Source organism: Strongylocentrotus purpuratus, unplaced genomic scaffold (genome assembly GCF_000002235.5).
Source record: "Strongylocentrotus purpuratus isolate Spur 01 unplaced genomic scaffold, Spur_5.0 spur5_scaffold_3, whole genome shotgun sequence".
Taxonomy (NCBI): Eukaryota; Metazoa; Echinodermata; class Echinoidea; order Camarodonta; family Strongylocentrotidae; genus Strongylocentrotus; species Strongylocentrotus purpuratus.
This window is the reverse complement of record NW_022145609.1, coordinates 17,270,665-17,291,557: the sequence shown is the minus strand read 5'-3', so window position 1 is coordinate 17,291,557 and position 20,893 is coordinate 17,270,665. Positions and strand designations below refer to the sequence as shown.

General features: G+C 38.5%; 1 protein-coding gene across 1 annotated transcript in view; it reads right to left on the bottom strand.

Moving 5' to 3' along the window:
- The window catches only part of LOC100889870 (atrial natriuretic peptide receptor 1), a 29,385-nt gene extending 8,990 nt beyond the window's left edge, over nucleotides 1–20,395 (bottom strand). The window contains exons 1-10 of the mRNA XM_030996442.1: nucleotides 20,185–20,395; nucleotides 16,906–17,057; nucleotides 16,347–16,419; nucleotides 15,636–15,765; nucleotides 13,007–13,093; nucleotides 5,366–5,509; nucleotides 3,603–3,724; nucleotides 2,663–2,807; nucleotides 1,818–1,974; nucleotides 1,188–1,401 (exon numbers count right to left, since the gene is read on the bottom strand). Coding sequence (XP_030852302.1) covers nucleotides 1,188–1,401; nucleotides 1,818–1,974; nucleotides 2,663–2,807; nucleotides 3,603–3,724; nucleotides 5,366–5,509; nucleotides 13,007–13,093; nucleotides 15,636–15,765; nucleotides 16,347–16,395 — 1,048 coding nt within the window. The 5' untranslated portion in view covers nucleotides 16,396–16,419; nucleotides 16,906–17,057; nucleotides 20,185–20,395. The remainder of the gene's footprint in view (nucleotides 1–1,187; nucleotides 1,402–1,817; nucleotides 1,975–2,662; nucleotides 2,808–3,602; nucleotides 3,725–5,365; nucleotides 5,510–13,006; nucleotides 13,094–15,635; nucleotides 15,766–16,346; nucleotides 16,420–16,905; nucleotides 17,058–20,184) is intronic.
- Nucleotides 20,396–20,893: the final 498 nt, after the last annotated feature.

The following is a 20,893-nucleotide window of genomic DNA, read 5'->3' as shown; positions in this document are numbered from 1 at the left end:
AGCGTTGAGGGAAATATTCAAACATAAAACGAAGACATGCGGTCTTTTTCCGAAATAAACAAAGCTCTTATGTCCACACTTCAAATGTACTCACTGAATTTAAAATACTACATGTAAATTAACGAAACCGCTCCTAAAATAAAATTTGAAACTAATGTCATCTTCAACTTATTAACCGCTCCTTAGCATATATGCGGTACACGATTATTTTATTGAAATATGAGGCTTGCGGTCCAACATGATATTTCTTCCGAAATTTGAATGAGACGGCATGCGGTCGATAATTTAAAAATGGCCTTGAAAGCCGCACTTCACTCTCTTCGTCATATCGAATTACACTGTTATCAGTCTGATTTCAAATCGTAGGCTTCAGAAATAGAATTGAAAAGGAAAATGTCTCAACAACAATAACAGTAATAGTATCAAACTAAACTAGATATACAGACGTATGGGCATGATACAGAGAAACTCACCATTTTCTCTCAGGGCACATTTCGTCAAAAGTAGGGTTAGGATTGCCATGGGGTTTTATGTTCGGTTTAGGGTTAGGGTTTGGGTTAAGGTTAGGACGTTCGGAATTCGGTCAGTGTAGGAATTTATCGCTGGGCAATTTTTGCAGGAGCATGTGTGGTACAAGGTGAATTCGGGTACCGCGTTATATATATAATAGGCACTTCAACACATCCACAAACTTTCTCGTGCATCAACCATCCTCGAGACCTAAAGTGAGATTTTAACAGCTAATACTAATATCTTTATAACATCTTCCATAATAAAATACGAGAGACTCCAGGAGGAATTATTGCCGTTTTGCTCACAACCTGTTCGTCTACTACCCAATTGGTCTATTCCCATATGGTTTACACACAGCCCGTCTACTATCCACAAAGTCTAACAAGCATTTTGTCTACTAGACATTCGGCCTAATGACCATTTAGGCTAATATTAATTTGGTCTAATCTCCAAATAAAGTCTACTTCTATATGGTCTAATAATGCTCATTTAATCATATATAATAAAGATCATCAAAATGATTATTAGACCATATGGACAGTAGACAAGATTGGCATCAGACATTCTAGGAATTAGACTCCTAACATTAACAGTAGACCAAATAGATTGTAGACCTATTTGAGAAGTATTGGTTGTATAAGAAACGTAAATTCACCGCGAGGGGTACTACTCACTGTAAAGTAGTCTATCTGTCTTTTGCTTCTCCAGCAATAAATCTTGCGTTCTCTCGGCGACAATCGACTCGAGATGGCGTGAGTATTTCTCCATGAGCTGCATCATCAGATCGACAGGGCTCAGCTTGCTCGGGTTGATGCTGTGCAAGGTCTGTCGGATCTGCGAAAAGTGAGGACGCTGTGCGGGGTTGATGTTCCAACATCGCTCGATCAGCTGCGATATAAACCGGAAAGATCAAGATCAAAGACATTATTCTTCAAACCGGGCAATCAATTCAATGACAAATCAATGGGTATGGGACAGGGGACACATACTTGTGTCTTCATGCAGTGGCAGAATTGATGACCAAACGGCCTATTTCCCTAATTTGCACATCTAAGTACAACATTTCAAAATGACTCCTTGGATGTACAATTTCAATGAATTGCCCCCCCCCCCCGCCCTCGATCACATAACCGAAGGTCCACCGTAGTAATTAGTTCAATATAATCACTGCAGTTCTACCACGAATGCAAGATTACCCTTCGATCATTTAGCCAATTTGTCGGCGAAGATATAAACAAAAATTGAGACCCCCAAAACTACCCCCCCCCCCCCCCTTGCGTACGCGCCCTTCGGTGATCACTTACGCTAAGGTAGTCCGCCGGACAGGGGCACCTCTCATCATCAGTGGTATCTCCGATTTCTAGATCTGGTAGGGGCGGTCTCCACGCCTCATCTAGCGGGTAATCATCTTCTGGTATCACCTCGTTTCGGGATGCAATCTCGACAAGAATTACTCCATAACTATGGTATCACGGGAAATGAATGAGAGAGAGAGAAAGAGAGAGAGAGAGAGAAGAAAGAGGGGGAGGGGAGAGATATAGCATGAATAGCAACAAAGACACTTTACTCAACTAACTAGTAATAACGTAGCACTTAAAATGTGTTTGTGTCCCTTTTTTTTTAATTCCGGGGACTTAACAATCTAACAACAACGAAAATCATCGTAACATTTGCGTTATCAAGGAAGTTTTCGATTATTCGGTCATAATCCCCTATCCCCCCCCCCCCCCTCCTTTCCCCGTCGCCAAATAACACTCACAACGGCTCTTGTGTTTTATCCAGGCCGTTTCAGGCCGTTTTGAACACAATCATGTTCATACATCCATAGCTTATGATAACAAAGGTTCTATCATCTTCATGTATGATGTAGACCTTTTGGAATAGACATTGTTTTAGTTAGATTGTACTTTCTCTCTAGATTTCTCTTAGCGGCTCGTTGGCAAAACTCAGCACTCCGGCCAGGTAAACGTCAGTCACACCGTGAAAGCTCATTCAGACCAACTCCAGATCGACCAATTCTTGACAATTGGGGTAATTTAATTGAGCGTTCGGCCTTTTGTCGGCCTGGTGTCGATCTCGTCGGTGTGACTGATCCATTACGCTCTTTGCGTCTTCCGATCTGGCTGAAGTTTTAGGCTGTTTTTCATACCTGTATACATCCGTAGCTTGTGTGACGAGGGTGTACGTGTTACTTCTGTTTTCAGGAGGAAGATAGACCTGCATGGCTTTCGATCTGTACCCTCCTGCGTTTGATTGCGATCCTTCCTGGTTTCTGAATGTTGTCAGCCCGTAGTCTAAACAAATAATTAAATAATGATGATAATGATATTTATAAGAAATAGACAGGACACTATAAGACGGGCACAGACATGACCTAAATAGGAAACATTACATACCGTACAAACATCACTTTGAATATGGTATTAAACGGGTTTTCTAATGATAATCACATGGAATAGTGCTAGACATACTTATGGAATGTGAGTTTACCGATTTCTTCGTCGTCTAAAGCCTTTTTATTAGCTTTTCGTATAAAGTATTGTCCCTTTTTGTTGATCAGCTTTTTCCCAATCGAAGAAGTGTTTGGCCACATTTTCGGCATTGGTAATTCTATTTCCCAACCATTTTGACCTCTCCCTGGAGGTAATGCCACATCAACTCCATGAAAACATATCACAATTCCTGCATTTACATTGCATATAAGTGAATGCGACCTGCGTAGTGGCCTTGCCTTTCCACCCTTGATAATTCAAACCAAACCCAACCAAAACAAGTCAACACCGTATACACGACATATTTGAAGGAAAAAAAATGATCCCCATCAGCAAAAGAACAAACGTCCCAACTATATCTCTTTCTGTTATTCTACTCGGTTATTAAGTTCGATTCCCAGTCCAGCTAGGTTCTAAGGTTTCTGGTGCCCGTTTCACAAAGCCTTTTTTCAATGACAAGTGACAAAAATCAGTGACAAGTCTGCTGATAACCAATCAGATGCCAGGATTCAGTAGCTTATAACAGTAGCTTGTAACTTGTTATTGATATCAAGTTTTATGAAACTGGGCCCTGGTGCCCTCCATCCCAAGACCAACCTGCTATCTTCACCACCCATCTGTCATCCACAACGCAATTTGATGACGTCAGTTTGCCATGGTAGAGCTTGTTGTTGTGCATATAGTGCATCCCCCGAGCTACGTCCATGCAAAATGAAAATCTGGTAGAGAGAAACGGGAGAAGATAGAGAGAGACACACACAAAAAGAGAGACAGAGAGACAGAGAGAGACACAGAGAGAGAGAGGGGGAGAAAAAAAATCGATATGACTTCTTCGAATTTTTGGCAAAAGAAACTGAGCAATGGAGAAGAGGATATCGGTTCGTACTGTAAGGCAGTGCCTATAGAGTATGATATAAACGGTACCATTGTTTACATTTGCATCTTATTCTTTGCTCAATTGATAAATAAAGCATTATTATGTGTGCAAGAATGGCTGTTTCAATTGTTGTATGGTGCATGGCTATCATAATATATGGTTTGTTAAACAACAATAGAGAGATATATTTTTAAGGTTGTTAACAACAACAAAAAAATCCTAAATCGAATCGAATCAACAACGATTTGCATTTTTGTTGATTCAAAACATTTTCTAGTTTCAAAACAATAACTTTTAGGTTGAATACTGTTTTTTACTACACAACGTCTGATGTATTACTGCATTTTGAATCACAACAGTTGAAGAGTAACATGTGCACCCGATAATATATACATGGTAAATTTAAAAGGCCCGATTCTGCAATTTGTAGTTTCCAAACAACCTTTATATCGGTCACGTATACTTGACACAGTTTTTGAAAGCTTTTTATCCATGTTGAACCGCTTGTGCGGTTTTGTTTTATTTATTCCAATATTCGAATTCTTTTATCTTGGGGCTACGATTTACTCTAAGCTCCCTCCTGATTTCGAAAGCGGATGCCTACAATTATTTTCGTATCCTCCTGCACTCGATGTCAACATTTAAAATGCAAATACCAAATAATAGCCTGGAATCGATGCTGTGGCTGAAATCGCTTCATCACAATATGTTTGGCTGCGTTCTTGTGTAGATGTATAATACGTAAATTACAATAGAATTTGCTTCCTATAAATCAGTTATGATGTACATAATATCCCATTTGTTTGGATACACATCTCTGAATGTCACTGAATGTGTTAAATCAGAAGAACGCATGGTTGTGGAATAATTATATGTTAATATAATTGCGTTTCTGACCAAGTAGCGGGAAACATTTACTTCCCCGTACAAAGTAATATCAGAATAGTAGATTAGTAGTAGAAACCATGACGCATAGCTACAATACTATGAACGAACCAGAGCAAACAATTACAATTAGGCATCGTTTAACAATGTTAAATCTGAGATGCACGGCCCTATATGTTATCAGTGTCTGTGATATGGTGTAATATTGAAGCCCTAAACAAATTGTGCATCAAAACGATCAAGAAGTGCCTCAAAAAGTAAAAATCTTTGAGTGACCGGTTTTACCATACTCGTTTTCCCCAATAGACTGTAATGTTATGAAAACCGTTAAGAAAAAAAAAATTTGGTTTCGATTTCCAATCAGAAATATCTTGATAATCAGACAGGCGATCGGTTTGTAAAAGTCATGGGGTTCCTGACTGACCTAAAGGTTTATAATTATCATGGCTCATGGCATGAGCTGAATCCAGGATTTTGTTTCAGAATCTGAGACAAAGTTACCGGATCCCTTTAAATGAAACTCAATACTCTTGTAACCTAACTGATAAGCTCTTCTTGCAGGGTTATCGGAACATGTTGTGATTTAAAGTGAACTCACCTAAAACTCCAGTTGAGGGGCACATCTTCGTTTAAGAGGACATCGGAGAGGGCGCCCTTGGGGCAATATTCTGTGATGATGGATACGTTTGGCACCTCGATGCACCCTCCGGCGAACTTGCAGAGGTTCGAATGCTGTAGGTCACTGTACAAAAAGATAGGAAATCGGAAATTTAGTAGGCTTTATACATAGTGAAACCTAGAAACACCAGTCATATTGGCAAAGGCGTATCCCTAAAACATTGGAGATTCTCCCGGTATTCGAACAGCGGGTGGAGATGAACGTGTTAATCGGCTGATAAAAGTGTGTTAGTATTCTTTTTCCTCCAAATTGAAAGTATTTTTAAAGGGGCGGGCTTACGCCAGCTTCTGGATACACCATTGTGGGCATAGACGGGTATTATTGAAAGTGTATGAGACGGTGTTTATAACATTGCTACAATGTAAATGGAGACAAAAAAAGCCATGTTGATTCAAAACGCAGATTGAAATAATAGATTGAAACAACATCGCTGTATTAAATCAAAATTAGTCATATGTAGTCGTATGACAAAAATGAGCAACAATTCTAGTCATTTGTAGACAAAGGGTATTATGTTAGTTATTGTAATGTGTGGTTCCATCTAAATTTAATATTTGTATTTGTATAATTTTGCTTCTTGAAAAAATAAACCAATATTAATGTACGCCATTTTCAAAAGGCATTGTGGCGTGCGCCTGTTATCCAGCTAACAATGGAAGTTACAAGCTGATTCAGCCGAGGACGCATGTTCGAAACTGAGTCACGTCTTTCGGATGCTGACGTTTAAAAGTAAATAATTATATCTGATTGATAGACGTCTGTAAAAACCCAATACACACATGAGCATAATGTTGGCAAATGGAAGAGCAAATTAGTGCATGAACGAAGAAAATAGGCTATGAGCTGTAAGAATTAAGATTTAGAACACAACGTTTTGCATTATCTAAAGTAGATATGAACATCTTCATCTCGTCCTCTCCAAACCAACGCCCATGCATGCACCCGGTTCGATAAATGGATACATGACTTTACTGCGTTGCACCTGCAGGTGACGTGACTTGGCACATGAAATCCATTTTGGATGTGTTTGGATAGTCAAAATCGTATCTTGTCTCTGGACGTATGGGGCAATTAGGGGTCACAGAAGTCACATTAGAGGCACGTTCGTTCATTCATTCATTCATGGAAGTCGGGTCAACATATCCCCCATCCTGTCTTCTCCCGTTTCCAGTTCATCCAAATAGGTCGATAGTGGGCGCACTCCCTTATCCAAACATTGTCCTTTCCATTCAAGCAATTCCTCGTGACATCTTTCGCTCCCCTCATTCAGCTTGTTTCTTTCATTAATAGAGGAAGAAAGAACGCCTCCCTGGAGGGGACGAATATATTCCCGGGCGATAGAGATAGTGGGCAGGTGTGCGGGGTAGCCGAGCGAATGTTGATTATGACTGGGTTTTTGTCTCTCTATCTGTCTGTCTCTCTCTCTCCCTCCCCCTCTCTCTCTCTCTCTCTCTCTCTCTCGCTCTCTCTCTCTGTCTGTCTCTCTATCTCTCTGTCTCTGTCCCTGTCTCCATCGCTCTCTCTCTCTCTCTCTCTCTGTCCCTGTCTCTGTATCCATATCTCTCAATCTCTCTCTCTCTCTCTCTAACTCTAACTCTCTCCCTTTCGCCTCCCGTTTCGCGAAGCCACCATGCACCTTCGGAGGGCGGATGGCATCCCAAATTTGGCCGGGTTATTATTTTTGCCTCGGGTGTTTACAGGAGGGCATGGAGGGTAGGGGCATGCACATTTGGGAAATGGCGCGTGTATCGAATTGAAAGGACGGTGCCTGATCTAGAGGTGAAGTGCTAAAAGAGAACCCCTCCCCCCTCCCCTTCATTATGAAATTTTACATTACAGATACCATGAACGTAGATAATACAGTAAATGATGAGCAGTCATTTATGAAATAAGGATTTGACCCCAATCCTAAATAAATAGCCCCCTTCTTGATGTAGCTTTGTCCTTATTATGAAAGGGTGAACAGAATATATGAATGAATCTTTTACACCGTGTATACATATAGACTGAGATCGAGTATTGTGTAAATAAAGCATAGTGGCCTGTCCTTTAAAACAGTTCAAACATGTTTTCTGTGACGGTGACGAAGGGATGGTGGGGGGGGGGGGGGCGAGAGAGATGTTGAAGGTTCGAGGTCAGAATCTCTTGTCCACGATGTTATGACTTCCTACAAATCATTCATCGTAATGTCAAAGGACAAATGTAACGTCAACGGTTTAACAAACAGGTGTCACTTGAGTTTTATAACCACGTATGTTTCCTGTAGTAACATTGATTTGTATGAATACTCTACGTCTGCAGGAATTTTTATTCACGAATATATTTCTTTGTTAAGCCAGGAAGCTGTAACGGATTTTGTGAATCGTAGGCCCTGTCATTATCTAATCCATGTGTTTGAAAGATGTCACAACTTACTTATTACCATGTCACTAAGTTTTGATTGAGTAGTGAGTAGTTAACATGTATTTTGATAACCCAGGATAATACAAATGGGCACATCCTAGCAGATTCTCAAAAATTATCGATGATATTTTCTTTTTGTACATGTAGTATACGTGTCAGTAATGCTAGGCATATTAAGTTATACTATTAATGGCGTTATCATATGTCGGTTAACTTCTTATCAAAGACATGCTAGATTTATGATCTTCCAACAGTTTATAAATGCAGTCTTGATGTGAAATGACGAATTCAGATATTCGTTTATTCTTCATATACCAATTAATAGTTATAATGTCGAAGTTTTTTAATTAATCCTTTTCTGATAATGGGACTAACCCTCGCTCCACATATATCGTTGTTTTTCCATCCATAAAAATGTTATATATTCAGAGACAGAAGTGATGGGGGATCCCTTTCTTCTAATGTGAATAATGTATACTAAGATTCTCTCGGAGCAACTCAACCCCGGGTTCATCTTAGCACACGATTCTGAACCATGAGCGATCACCTCTTCGTGATACAAAAGGGTTCGCGGTGTTCGGAGGAGGACCATTAATGTAATTAGATGGCAGATTAAATACGTAAGTGCCGAAGACATCTACTAGAAATGCACTTAAGATCAATCAAAGGAACGGATTAAAATGCAGGACTTGGCAAACGATTGTAAAGGGTTCGTTTTCTACTCCGACCCATGATACATCTTCTTCTCGTTCTGTTTTATTTCTAGGGTTCCCATGAATTTACATGAACATGCACATCCTGTATTTTTTTTTTTTTTTTTTTTTTTGGGGGGGGTCTCCTCGGGGGGGGGGGTCTCCTCTACTTCATCTTTCTATTGAAGAAACTTGTACGCAAGTGGAGTAGAGTAGAAGGTTAAGTTTGTGGAAAACAAAATGTCTGATGTAATTGCTTCAAGGCCTTAAAGTAATGTTTCATACATCGCCTTTTGTTCCTAATGTGGATACATAAGAATTTGATAAACGGGGCGCATTGACAAGTTATAACTCCATTTATACCGTCCTTAAAAAATATTTGAGATCAAAATGTGTATCAATATTATATTATATTGATTTTGATTTTATTCATTGAAAAACTACATTACTTTGACCATTAATATTGATACGTGTGCACAGTATGCTTGAAATAAAGTTGTATATTCTGCAAACTTTGCGGAGTAGTCACAACGCCACTAGAGTAAAAAAAAATATATAATAATAATAATAATAATAGCCTAATAGTCCACTCCAAATTTTATTAAACCGAAACGGAAATTCTTTTTGCCCAATTGATCGTGAGCCCGGCAGCCACTGAGCAGCGCCAGATCGACGTTGCTTTATCCCTTATTGTTGAACGCCAAACAAGGTAGCAACAACTATATATATATATATATATATATATATATATATATAAATGATGCAGCCATTTGCAACATATTTGTCTTTTTTTCTTCTTCAAGTTATATACACACTCACACACACACACCCACATTCACACATACATGGACACGCACACACGCACATAAACATACACACATACCCCCTTACATAAATATATGTATATATATTCACAGTTTTCTGACTCCCTGCTCAGTGTGAACTGCGCTCTCTGGGCTTGTATCAGCTCAAAGTGTGTACAGCTTGTGTATTATTGCTCGCGTTACGAGAAGTTATTTCATCGGGACAGAAGATAATGATTACCACTTATTTCATTTTGTCGCCCTGTTGCCCTCGGGGCATTACAGGAACATACCTTTTCGTTTTTCTTTTATTGCTCTGGGACACTCAGAATACGTTTTAGGTTCCGTCGATATTTAACCGTTTTCCCTCTTCTATCATCTTCCATTTTTTTTCCTCCTATCTTAACAGGTAATTTGATAATTTCGATCGATGCACAGTATCATATTTTAAGAGAAGGGACTTTTCCCCAGCGTTATATTTTTTTTTAAATCGTAATAGGATTTCAGTGTAGGGGGTGGGGAGAATTCGCTATTCGATAGTGTTGTTACATTTTAAAGATGACCAAAACAAAATTGATTGGATTATGCGTTTCAGTGAGAAGAAAAAGCTACTAAGTAGGGCAGGTTCTCGTGAAAACGATCGCTGAGACTTACGAAAAAGTAGCCTAAAGCATTTTTAGTAACATTTTCTTTCATCTGTGGAAATATATGACTCTGCTTTTTTTTTGGATACACAGCAGGATACTGCTATAGACTATTTTCATAATGATGTATTCAAATTTAATGGATAAATCTTTGCTGTGTGCGATATTACAAATCTTTTCATTCACCTGTTATGAGTAATTGCATTTCAATGGTCAGGATGCAAATTCTATACAATACTTGTTGGTAGGTAGGACACACATTATGGTTGTCCTACATAACAAGACGTAATGATATTCAATTCGCATTTTGACTATTGAAATACAATTATTTGTAAAAAAAAAAAAAAAGTAAATGAAATGATTTTTAAATTGACACTTAACAAATATTTATGCATTTAATTTGATTACATTACAAAAATGCTCTATTGAACTTGATTTGATTTTCCGCGTTATGATAAACGACTTTAAGATATACAAACGAACTGACTCACGATTCCTTTTTTTTCTCAAGTAAATTCGATATAAATAAGGTACTACATCTAAATATTTTATATAATTGATAAGAATGTAATTTCCACACCTCATCGTATTCGGCACACTTGATGTTAATCCGTTACAAGTGACCAACATAATGATTTGGGTTTTGAATCATTAGCCATATAAGAATAATGCCAACATTTAGATTTTTAATTTTTAGCAATAACATATCTGCTACAGTTTAATTTTAATCTGAGGTGGAAAATGATGGAAAGGCAACATCCGCGATGAAAATAAAACTTGATATAAATGGAAAACTGAATGTTTGTAGAATACAAATATAAAGGAATAAAGAGTATTTACCCTTTCATTATTGCACAAAAGGCAAGTGAAACCACATTTTCCGCACCCCTCCCAATTACAAGTCAACAGTGGTCAAATTTGCCGAAGTTAAAGTGACGACATAACATGTGGACTAGACCGGTTCATCTATATAGCTAAGATGTTGAGCCGTGCTTAATTAATGCAAATTCACATAAGATAATGTCATCAAGTCGATAGCAAGTTTTTATGTCGACAACTTCCGATTTTCAAAGCTTTAGATTTTGAGTTTTCAGATAGCTGATACTCCTCTGACAGACACTAAAATGGCATATGATTGATATTATTGTTATCTATTGCTTATAAGCTTTACGTTGATACATAATTTAACGTTTTTATTTTTCAGTTCGGATATGGTCTTTAAATATATACCACTAAACCTTCGAGAGGTTGATAAACCCTGCCGTATTATACACGTAGAATGGCACATCGAAAAATGTTTAATGCAGTGTAAAAGGTCAAGTGAATGTCAACGGGAGGGGTATTCGATGTCGGATATTTATTCAAAGATGTGATAGATGGTGAAGTGACAGAAACGGAAAAGAGAAGAGACAGATAGAGAGAGAGAGAGAGAGAGAGAGAGAGAGAGAGAGAGAGAAAAAGAAAGAAAGAAAGGAAAACGAGTGAGTAGTGTGATAGATGGTGACGTGACAGAAACGGTATAAAGAAAAGGAGAGAGGGGGGGATAGGGAGAAGGGGAGGGGTGAGACACGAGAGACGTAGGGAGTGAGGTGAGAGTGAGAGGAAAACTAAAAGTAAAACAAACGAAAGAGAGGGAAGGGAATTAGAGGAAAAGGGGTGAGAGAAATGAGAAATTGGTAGGTGTAGAAGCAGAGAGAATAGGAAATAGAAGAAGAAAAATAGAAGAAGATCGAGACTCCAAACATTCTTGATGTTGATGTTGACAAAGAGATAGGGGAAGGTCTCCAGCCGCATCATGTGTACAAGTCATGTATTCAAATTGAAAATGAAATTGAATCAAGTACCTCGGAGGCATATCTCTACAGAATAGCCACACGGGACAACGCTGCTACCGAGGGACGTATCACTCAATCTCCTGCCAATTTCTTATTCCAAACGTTTCATTGTTTATGCACTGTGAATCCGCAGGATATCAAAAATCCTCCGAAAGAAAATGCATCTTTGGAATACTTAGTCATCCCTCTACCGTACCTCATCCCGATCGTGTTACAATTTTAACATTTTTGAGGAGAAAGGGAAAATGACTTCGAAGGCATTTATTACTTTGTCTCGTTCTGTTGTGCGGAATATATTATATAACCGACACTTGTTGGCTTTCTGAATGTTTTTATCAGGTAAATGTGTACTCGGTTTCAGTCGTAGAAATATAGTTTTTCTCCCCCGTGGCGCTATCGCCGATACACCCTGTTTTGCTGAAAATATCGCGATATGTTGTTTTGTCCACACAATTCATCATGGTAAGTTTGGTTAAAGATAAAGTTGAGTTCTGGTCATGCGATTTGCATCGTGAAAGAAACGGTGTGGAATCGATCAGAAAAAGTCGATCATCTAGCATATAAGTAATGATTGTATGATGATTGTAATTTGTACTACGATTATAATTTGTTTCAAAGAGAAAAGAATAAAAACTGACCATAAAAAAAAAAAAAAGTATTGGTGTGTATTGCAAGGTTCTGGAATAATCAAAATGATAAGAAATTTGGCCAAGTCTTGGTAAAGTTACAAGCACTGTATACAGAAAGATGTGTATGGAACTGCACGAACACGTGGCGTAAAAATCCGTCCCGATTTTTACGATGTTACATGCCATATTTAGAATATGAAGGCATTTGAAGAGCCATACTTTTTAGGGAACATGTTTTATCTGATGTTCTTCCACATTTGCATAATATCAATGATAACGCTCACAAATTATTCTTCACTTCTTCCCAGAACTCAACCTTCTCTTTAATTGGGTGGCCAGAATTACAACAAAAAAAACTTTCGAACCTCCAAGGTAAATTCAAATAGGCTGGTGTGTCATCATTTGGAAAGTATGAACGGGACAGTGACACATTGCATAATCAAAACACGATTTCCTTGTGATATATACAATTTGGAAATAGCCGTTTGTTTTGATTTCTCGAAAGTCTTTGAGATCATTTTGGCTCATACAACAGAATAGAACATTGGACTTACCGAACTTGTTTCACTTCTTTTCGAATTCTTTTGTCGAGAGTGAACGAATTTTTGGCGATCATCTTCACAGCTACAGTCTGTCCATTACTAGATTATAATATTTGAAGAAAAAAAGACAAATCATTAATGTTATGTAGATGAAACTGATATGTTTATTTCTTACAATCTTACTGTTCGCCAAGTGTGAGGTTTTGGATCACGTGTTTCCAATATAATCAACTGCGTCTCATATGATTAACTTTCCAATTCAAATTTAAAACAGTCCAAATTCACAATCTCATTTTCCAGACCACGGCAGGGATACGATAGAGAGAAGAGGGGGGAAGGAGAGAGAGAGAGAGATAGATAGAGAGAGAGAGAGAGGGGGGAGAGGAAGAGAGAGAGAGAGCGAGAGAACGTGAGGAGGAGGAGGATAGAGATGGTTAGAATGAGAAAGACACGGAGAATATGAGATAGGATGGGGAATGAAACGAGACATAGACGGAGAGAAGAAGTGGCAGAGATTCAAAAAGACAAAACAGAAAGGAAGAGAGTGTGAGAGAGAGAGAGAGAGAGAGAGAGAGAGAGAGAGAGAGAGAGAGAGAGATGGGGTAGAGACTTTATCATCAAGCAAGGATACTGCATCATAAAATCAGTTGTAGGGGGTATCAGAATGATTGCAATAGTGAAACGTTGGGGGTCGTCGAACGCAAAAATAGAAATAGTAATATAAAGGTAGAAGGAAAGAGATTGAAAGATGGCAAAGCAGAAAAAACAGTCGGTGTGGAGGTAGTGAGGCGAGTCTCAAGGGGTGTAATAAAGAAAAGTGGATATTTTTGTCACCAGGTATATTTGGAAGAGTACATCGCACTTTTGTCGTTCAGTGGCAAGTAGCTAGGCGTCAAGTTTCGTTAAAACTAAATGTCGATGAATAAAAATCCAGTTCATAGTTGCAGTCTGAGTATGGGCAGATAAAGGTCATTGCAGACCAAAGTGTGAAATACATGGAGACAAAATACTGGGTACGTGCTAATTAAAGTTATGCAATAATTATTCATTTATGCACTACTGATACACAGGTGAAAGTATTCTTTGAAAAGGGAAAACAAAGGCTATTTATGTAGCACCTCCATCGCTGTAGGAGTGATTTTTTTAAATATACAAAGTGGGACCTCTTCATGTCTTGAAGATCTGTGGATATTCTGGGTCAGTTGGGACATGTGCTAACCGTGAACTGGTCTATTGGTTGTAGTTTGCAGCTCTTGTCAATAGCTGTACGTAACAGTGTCTGTACTGTGAGACTAGGCTGACAGCATACTGCATAGGCTATGTATTTTAGCTGCTCAGGACATAGCCATGCAGAGACTGACATAACTAGGCTCTGCTCAAGGCTTCAGGGATTGTGGGAAATTGTCAAATTAGAATCTCTGTGCGTGCAGAGTTAATAGGTTGCACGCTCCGTTAACATTATCAGTCCCACACATTGACCTCCATTGCAAATAGCATCTATTTATACATGTAGACCCTTACTTTTTTAATCAGGACAAGCTAGTCAATGGTATTCTGTCCCATACATTACTGACTGCGTGTACGATTTTAGTATTTTCGGATAATCATATCCAGTCGAGAGACCTAGAGCTGGGATGAGACCAAACATTAAGAGTAATTACACATTCGATGCCAACATTGTTTTCATTTCCTTTATTCTCGGTAGGATATTGGACCGACAATGACGAAATACCTTGGACTTGTCCACTATTTTGCGCGTCTTGTAATTGTTAGATCTCTCTGGTTTTTAAAAGAGGAAAGTGTTTTTTTTTTTAGAAAATACCAATCGGGAGAGTGGGATAACATGTACTTTGCCTATTCTCCCGCCCAAGAACATTACGAAATCCACCCGGCGCCTGACGACGGTAAAATGCTAAGCACGCTTGGAGGTAATGACTTGGAAGTATTTGGGCGGGGGAATGCCCGAATGCGAGATCCAGTGTCAGAATAAAGGCTCCTCCTTTACAGTTCAAGGTTGTCTTTGCCCGGGCCACACCGACGACATCGATACTAGATCAACACTACGCTGGGAGAACAAAATGGCACCACGAATGGCAAAGCTATCGTCGGTTTGGTGTCGTTTTGAGGATATCACTGAGATATAAAATGGCTTTAGTAATTAATTGAAGATTGAACACATTGAATCTTTATGGTTTGGTTTTGTTTACATTATTTTATCATGTATGTTTCTTCTTTACATATATAGGGAGATACTTTATTAATAAAACACCAAGTAAATGTAACGATATTATATTTACATCTTAGCAATCAATCTCATCATTGATAACGAGATGACAATGTCCAATGGTGATGGTGACGATGGATGTCCGATTTGACTGCCTCTCTATGAAACTTCGTACATACCAACGCCGTAATTATACACTGATTAAGCCACTTGTAGCGAGTATCATTGTAATACTCTACCTTAAGTTAACAAAAATGATCGGAAAATGTATAGGAAACAGCTAACAATATTAATTGCAAGGATTTCTTCTGCATCATCATCATCTGATCATTCCCAACTTCCCATGTACCGTCACGTGTTAATACCTTTCGATAAGAAAGAGAAAAGGTAACCAAGATGGCACCAATTATAACTTACTAGATTCCCGTTTGAGCGAAGACCTGTTTGTGATGTGCTGTATGTACAAAACCGGACACGCTAGAAGCCGATGTGTCGCAGTCTCCCCGAATACTGATGACACTCCCGCCAAAACCGCGCTGACCAGTGTCTGAAAATAAAATGGTAATTACAATTTTAGAAAATGTATTTCTTTTAATCATAAATAATCCTCCTGTAAACAATGGCTTTATATTGAGATCATTGAAATAAGTTCTTCTGCATCATCATCATCATCAACATCAGCATTTTACCAGATTCGTGGCTTTAAATGGGAGGTTCAACGTCATGTCAATAAGTGTGACTACTTTTGAAAAAGGTGGAAGCCAATTTTTAAAAGCCTTTGGAGTAGTCATGAAGAAACATGAAGTTGAGCCAAGTGTATAATAAAATGTGTAATAAAAAGTTATAGAGATGCTTCGTAGAATTGAATGCCAAAACATCTATGTATTCTTTCACTAACCACGTTTTCATTTTCTATCAGTGTCGTTCCATAAATTTCTCTCCAACTTCTACGTGACTATGTGACCGCAAGTGTATATATTACCATTCAATATCAATCAAGTAGGATTTCTGTTGCCAAGACATTCGTATCTTGGGTTGAAAAATTAGGTAGAACATTATATATAATATATATATATATATATTAAAGTAACATTTATTCATTCTTAAGATATGACTTGTTTTACTCACCGGGCTTAATATCTTCGTAATTGATGATCCAGCTCTCATCCCAGAACATCTTCTCCTGTCGCCAGTAAAAGTACTGCGAAAGAAAGCGAAATGAGAAGTTTATGTTCTCTTTTATTCCATTATAGTATTTTTCATTCCATACTCTTTTGAATACCATTCACATCATAGCAAAAGACGCGTTGAAACCATACTACTATACAATTGTTCTATTTACATTTAAAAGAAGTATACAAAAAAAAACATCGTCACAATTTTTTTTTTGATGAGAGCAATTATTTAAATACCATACCATAACACTCTATCGATTAGAGGATGAACGAATTATAGAATTGTGAAATTAATTGGAGTTCACCGTGACAATTATAATTCTCTATTTAGAACTTTTGTTTGAAATCATTTAATTTTCCCACTTAACCCATTATTATAACCTATGCGCCCCCTGTCGGCACTGATATTCTAATGGCGGAAAACCGCTTTTTTTTGGGGGGGGGGCGAAAGTGGAAAATCACTGTTATTCCCAAAACTTTAGCATATAATGATGAATGGGTTCATATCTTACCCCGATAACGCAGCAGAAACTGCCGACGACTACAATACAACCGGCTATGATTCCCGAGAGAGCCCCGATTGATAATGGGCATCGTCCACAGTCGGCTGGGCAGTTCGAGCAGGTCTCCCCCTCCAATTCCTCACAGTTCTTATTTCCGCATTCTGTAAAAGAAAATCATAAAAAAGGGGCAATTAATAAACGTGGTATTATTTGTGCGATACGCAGCTTGACATGGTTGCAAAAACTCCTGCTTTGGATCACATTCTTCCATGGATGAACGAGTTCATTCAGACATAAGAACCCTAACTGTTTTAATACTGACGAGGTGTACTGATTATTAAATATGACCATATGACTTATTATAAATACTATTATTATTACTATAATTATTATCATCATTATTATTGTTGTTGTTATTATCATTATTATCATTATCATAATCATTATGATGAAAACACCGACATAAATGATAATAATAATTATGATGATAATAATTATAATAATAACAACAGTAATTATAAAAATAATAATAATCATAATCATAATAATATTAATAATGATATCAATGATAATACTAGTACATGTATATAGGAAAAGCAGTGTTGAACCGCATTGTGCAATTTGACTACCCGCAATGAAAATGAGAGAAAAGAGATCATAAAGTTCTCTGGTAATTACAAATAGGATACCCATGAATATCAGAGGAGGCTTTTCAAAATGAAGAGGCTTTTGAATTCAAGGTACCTCACCCCCAATTTTCTGCAATGATTAGTCACATATAGTTAATTTATTTCTCATAGATGAACTGCACTAACATCTTTTTGTAAGCGTCTTATACATTTAATTCCTGATCTCTAAAGTCCACTTGTTATGTAAGCAACACGTATGGACATCGTCCGAACGTCTATAGCTATCATCTGATTTAGATTGCCGCCGTCTTCTCAACGATATTACTTATTCCTACCCTTCAAAAGTTTCATTACATCGTCCTTTTCTGTCGATCTGTAGTCCAGATAAGACTTAATCGAGTATCTACTCATGTAGGAAATCCTGCTTTTGTCCGTTATCTTTATGTTTACGTATTTCATTTCCTACTTCTAACTATTCTCCGTCCTCATGTTGCTCTCTCTCTCTCTCCTGAACATTATGTGCTCGCCATGTCATGACGAACTTCACCAATCCTCATTAATGGAACTATCAATCTCAGTGCTGCCCACAGGCGGTCAGCTGTGTACAGTGTGAAACCAGCCGAGCGCAATGCAATATAGCCACCCGTTTGCGCTAAGCAATTTGGCAAAAATTGGATATTTGCGCAGCCCAGGGCTAGGCAAAGTCGCTCGTGTGAGGAGTTGGACAAACTTGTACCTCCAAAATAAATGTTGCAATCGGCATAGCTTCGCAGACTATTTATCTTTCCAGACAACGTTGGATTTTAATCTCTTAGAGGTTGGGCGCGTTCCAATAGTTGTGACTCGTATGACCCGTGACCGAATTACATAGACATATCTTTTGAGGATGCTTGTTAACCCATGTCAACGATTTTAACCTATGTGCGCACACTAGAACAGGCTTAACATGCTACAAGTTTTGTAAACAGGGGGATGCACGCGATATCAAAGAACAAAGAACCAACGTCCATGAGAACGTTCCTTGTGTCGATTTAGTATAAACCCAGGTACTATGTTATTGAATCGTTATGCGCAATGCGGTAGTACACTGCGACATCTTCTGCCAAATCTAATTTCGCGAATATTTTCATAGATATTTCGTACCCTGAATCAAGCTCCCCAGCTCTATTGGCTTTCTTGTGAAAACATCATTAAGCAGCAGGTAGAGGAAGAAAAGAGGATCGTCCCTGTCACTATAGTCGCAGGTAATAGTTAGCACTAGCAGGTGAATAAACGGGTGATAGTACTTGCTATTTTGAGTGAACATCCTCACTGTCTCGTTAGAGCAGTGTACCGTGTAAAGGGTTGTCCGAGAAAAGGGTTAAGGAACCCCTCCTACCGCACACCCACACAGATGAAAATTACATTTCCTCGGTGATTTCTCCTGTGGGAGGAGAAGAAACCGAGGTTTTTATCCCTACTGTCAATTCGATTCTGGATCACAACCCACATGCAATGTGCAAAACATACATGCCGATGAAAGACATTATTGTGCGAAATGCTCTCACGAATGAAGCCATTTCATAAAGCTGTCTGCATTCATGTGGTGAACTTTTACAGAAAATGCCAAAAGTGCTTTTACAGACAGTTCGGAGCACACTTAGCTTAAAGTTTGATACAACTGCTTAATGACAAACTGATTTCTCTAGTTGTGAATTCATTCTATAACATTGAGTCTTTGTACTTTTTACGCGAAATATATGACAGGAATTGAGAAATAGATGAGAAGTGAAGCGTAAAGAGATGAAAATTGTAATGGAGATACATAAGCATCGGGTTTAGAGACTAAGAGCGACAAAGAATTGCTCATTTCGATTTAAGGATGCTGCTTCGCTGCTTCAAACTAAGAATTATAAGAATATAAAAATAGACCAATTTGCCAAATATTGAGTGCTCAAGCTTACCAGTATACATTTTAAAATACACCTGGATGGGTCTCGGAGTACAAATGTAGGCTGATGTCATACCAAAGAACATTATTGTCAGGCGGGGATTTTAACTATTATACTTTCGCTTGAAATTCAAGTGACACTACAAAGACTCTTTGAATTAAACTGGATAGCGCAACAAAGATTTTACCCGAAAGCCCCCTATTTTTGCACAATCATACACATTTCTCCCTTCCTGCTCATTCTCTAAATCTGTCATATTTTGCATACATCCCCTATCTACCTGTATCTCTCTTCTCTTTTCTCTATTTTCTTAAATTGAGAATTACCATGATGCAATGGCGCTTTATGGCAAGAGATTTATTAGCATGATGATTCCCAGGGCAGCTAACCCTTGGACAACAGTTACTATCTACGGATAAATATCCACGACTATCCATTCCAGGAGAGCTTCCCCTGTTGGGGAAAGTACAGTATAACAAGCAGGTAAAACCATTTTGTTGGTTTTCTTGAGAAGTATGAATCCTGGTGCTAGGTTTCGTCGGTTGTGGTTGTCACAGGGACATTCATCAGGGCACCGTCTCATGGAAGCGTCTCATGTAACCGTCATAAGTTTGCCTATATCCCACTGAAACGTTTGTATCAAAACCAGTTTCGTTTCGTGAAACAATGCCCAGCGGCTCAGTTAACCATAATTATCCTAAGCCTTTAATTTATCGGGATGGACTTACCGCTCCTAGGCCGGACCGTTACAATATGGTGCAGCGCCGCCTGCCAGTTTCCTATTCTGATATGGGCGATGATCGAAGTAACACCATCGGGAACCAGGGCCAGAGGGGTTGTCCAGTCGGTGTGGTTTAAACTGTCCACATTGGACTCTGTGTGCGTGAAGATGTCCCCGGACGGCGGAACCCAGGGACCACAGATGCCGCCCGAATCCGCAAGCTGGAACAAAGAAAAGAAAAATTGAGAAAAATTGACTTCGTTGTTAAGCATGAACACAGTCATAGTAGAGGTGTCGTAATCGAGAGGTTTGAGCACTTGACTGGAAATTCGACGGTTTTGAGTTTGATCCCCGACACGGCACTAATGTCCTTTGACAAGGCATTAATCTGTATTTGCCACTCCATACCTAGGAGAGAAACAAGGACCTGTAGAATGACGAAAGCATTTGTAATACGGATTGCCATACGCCCTCACGGTGACCATAGGTCAAGGAATACGGAGTGGAGAATCTGAATACTAGATGAATACAGATTGATGTATTATTCATTATTAGGTTTTAACTTCCTTTTCATTTGCCTTGACATTTCATGAATGATAAATGACGAACAATTACTTTACTTTTACAAACACATATCTTTAGTTTGTATCACAAGTGATATTTCTTAAAGGCAGGTTATATTACCGACATCGTTACCAGTGTTGTAATGTATCTTT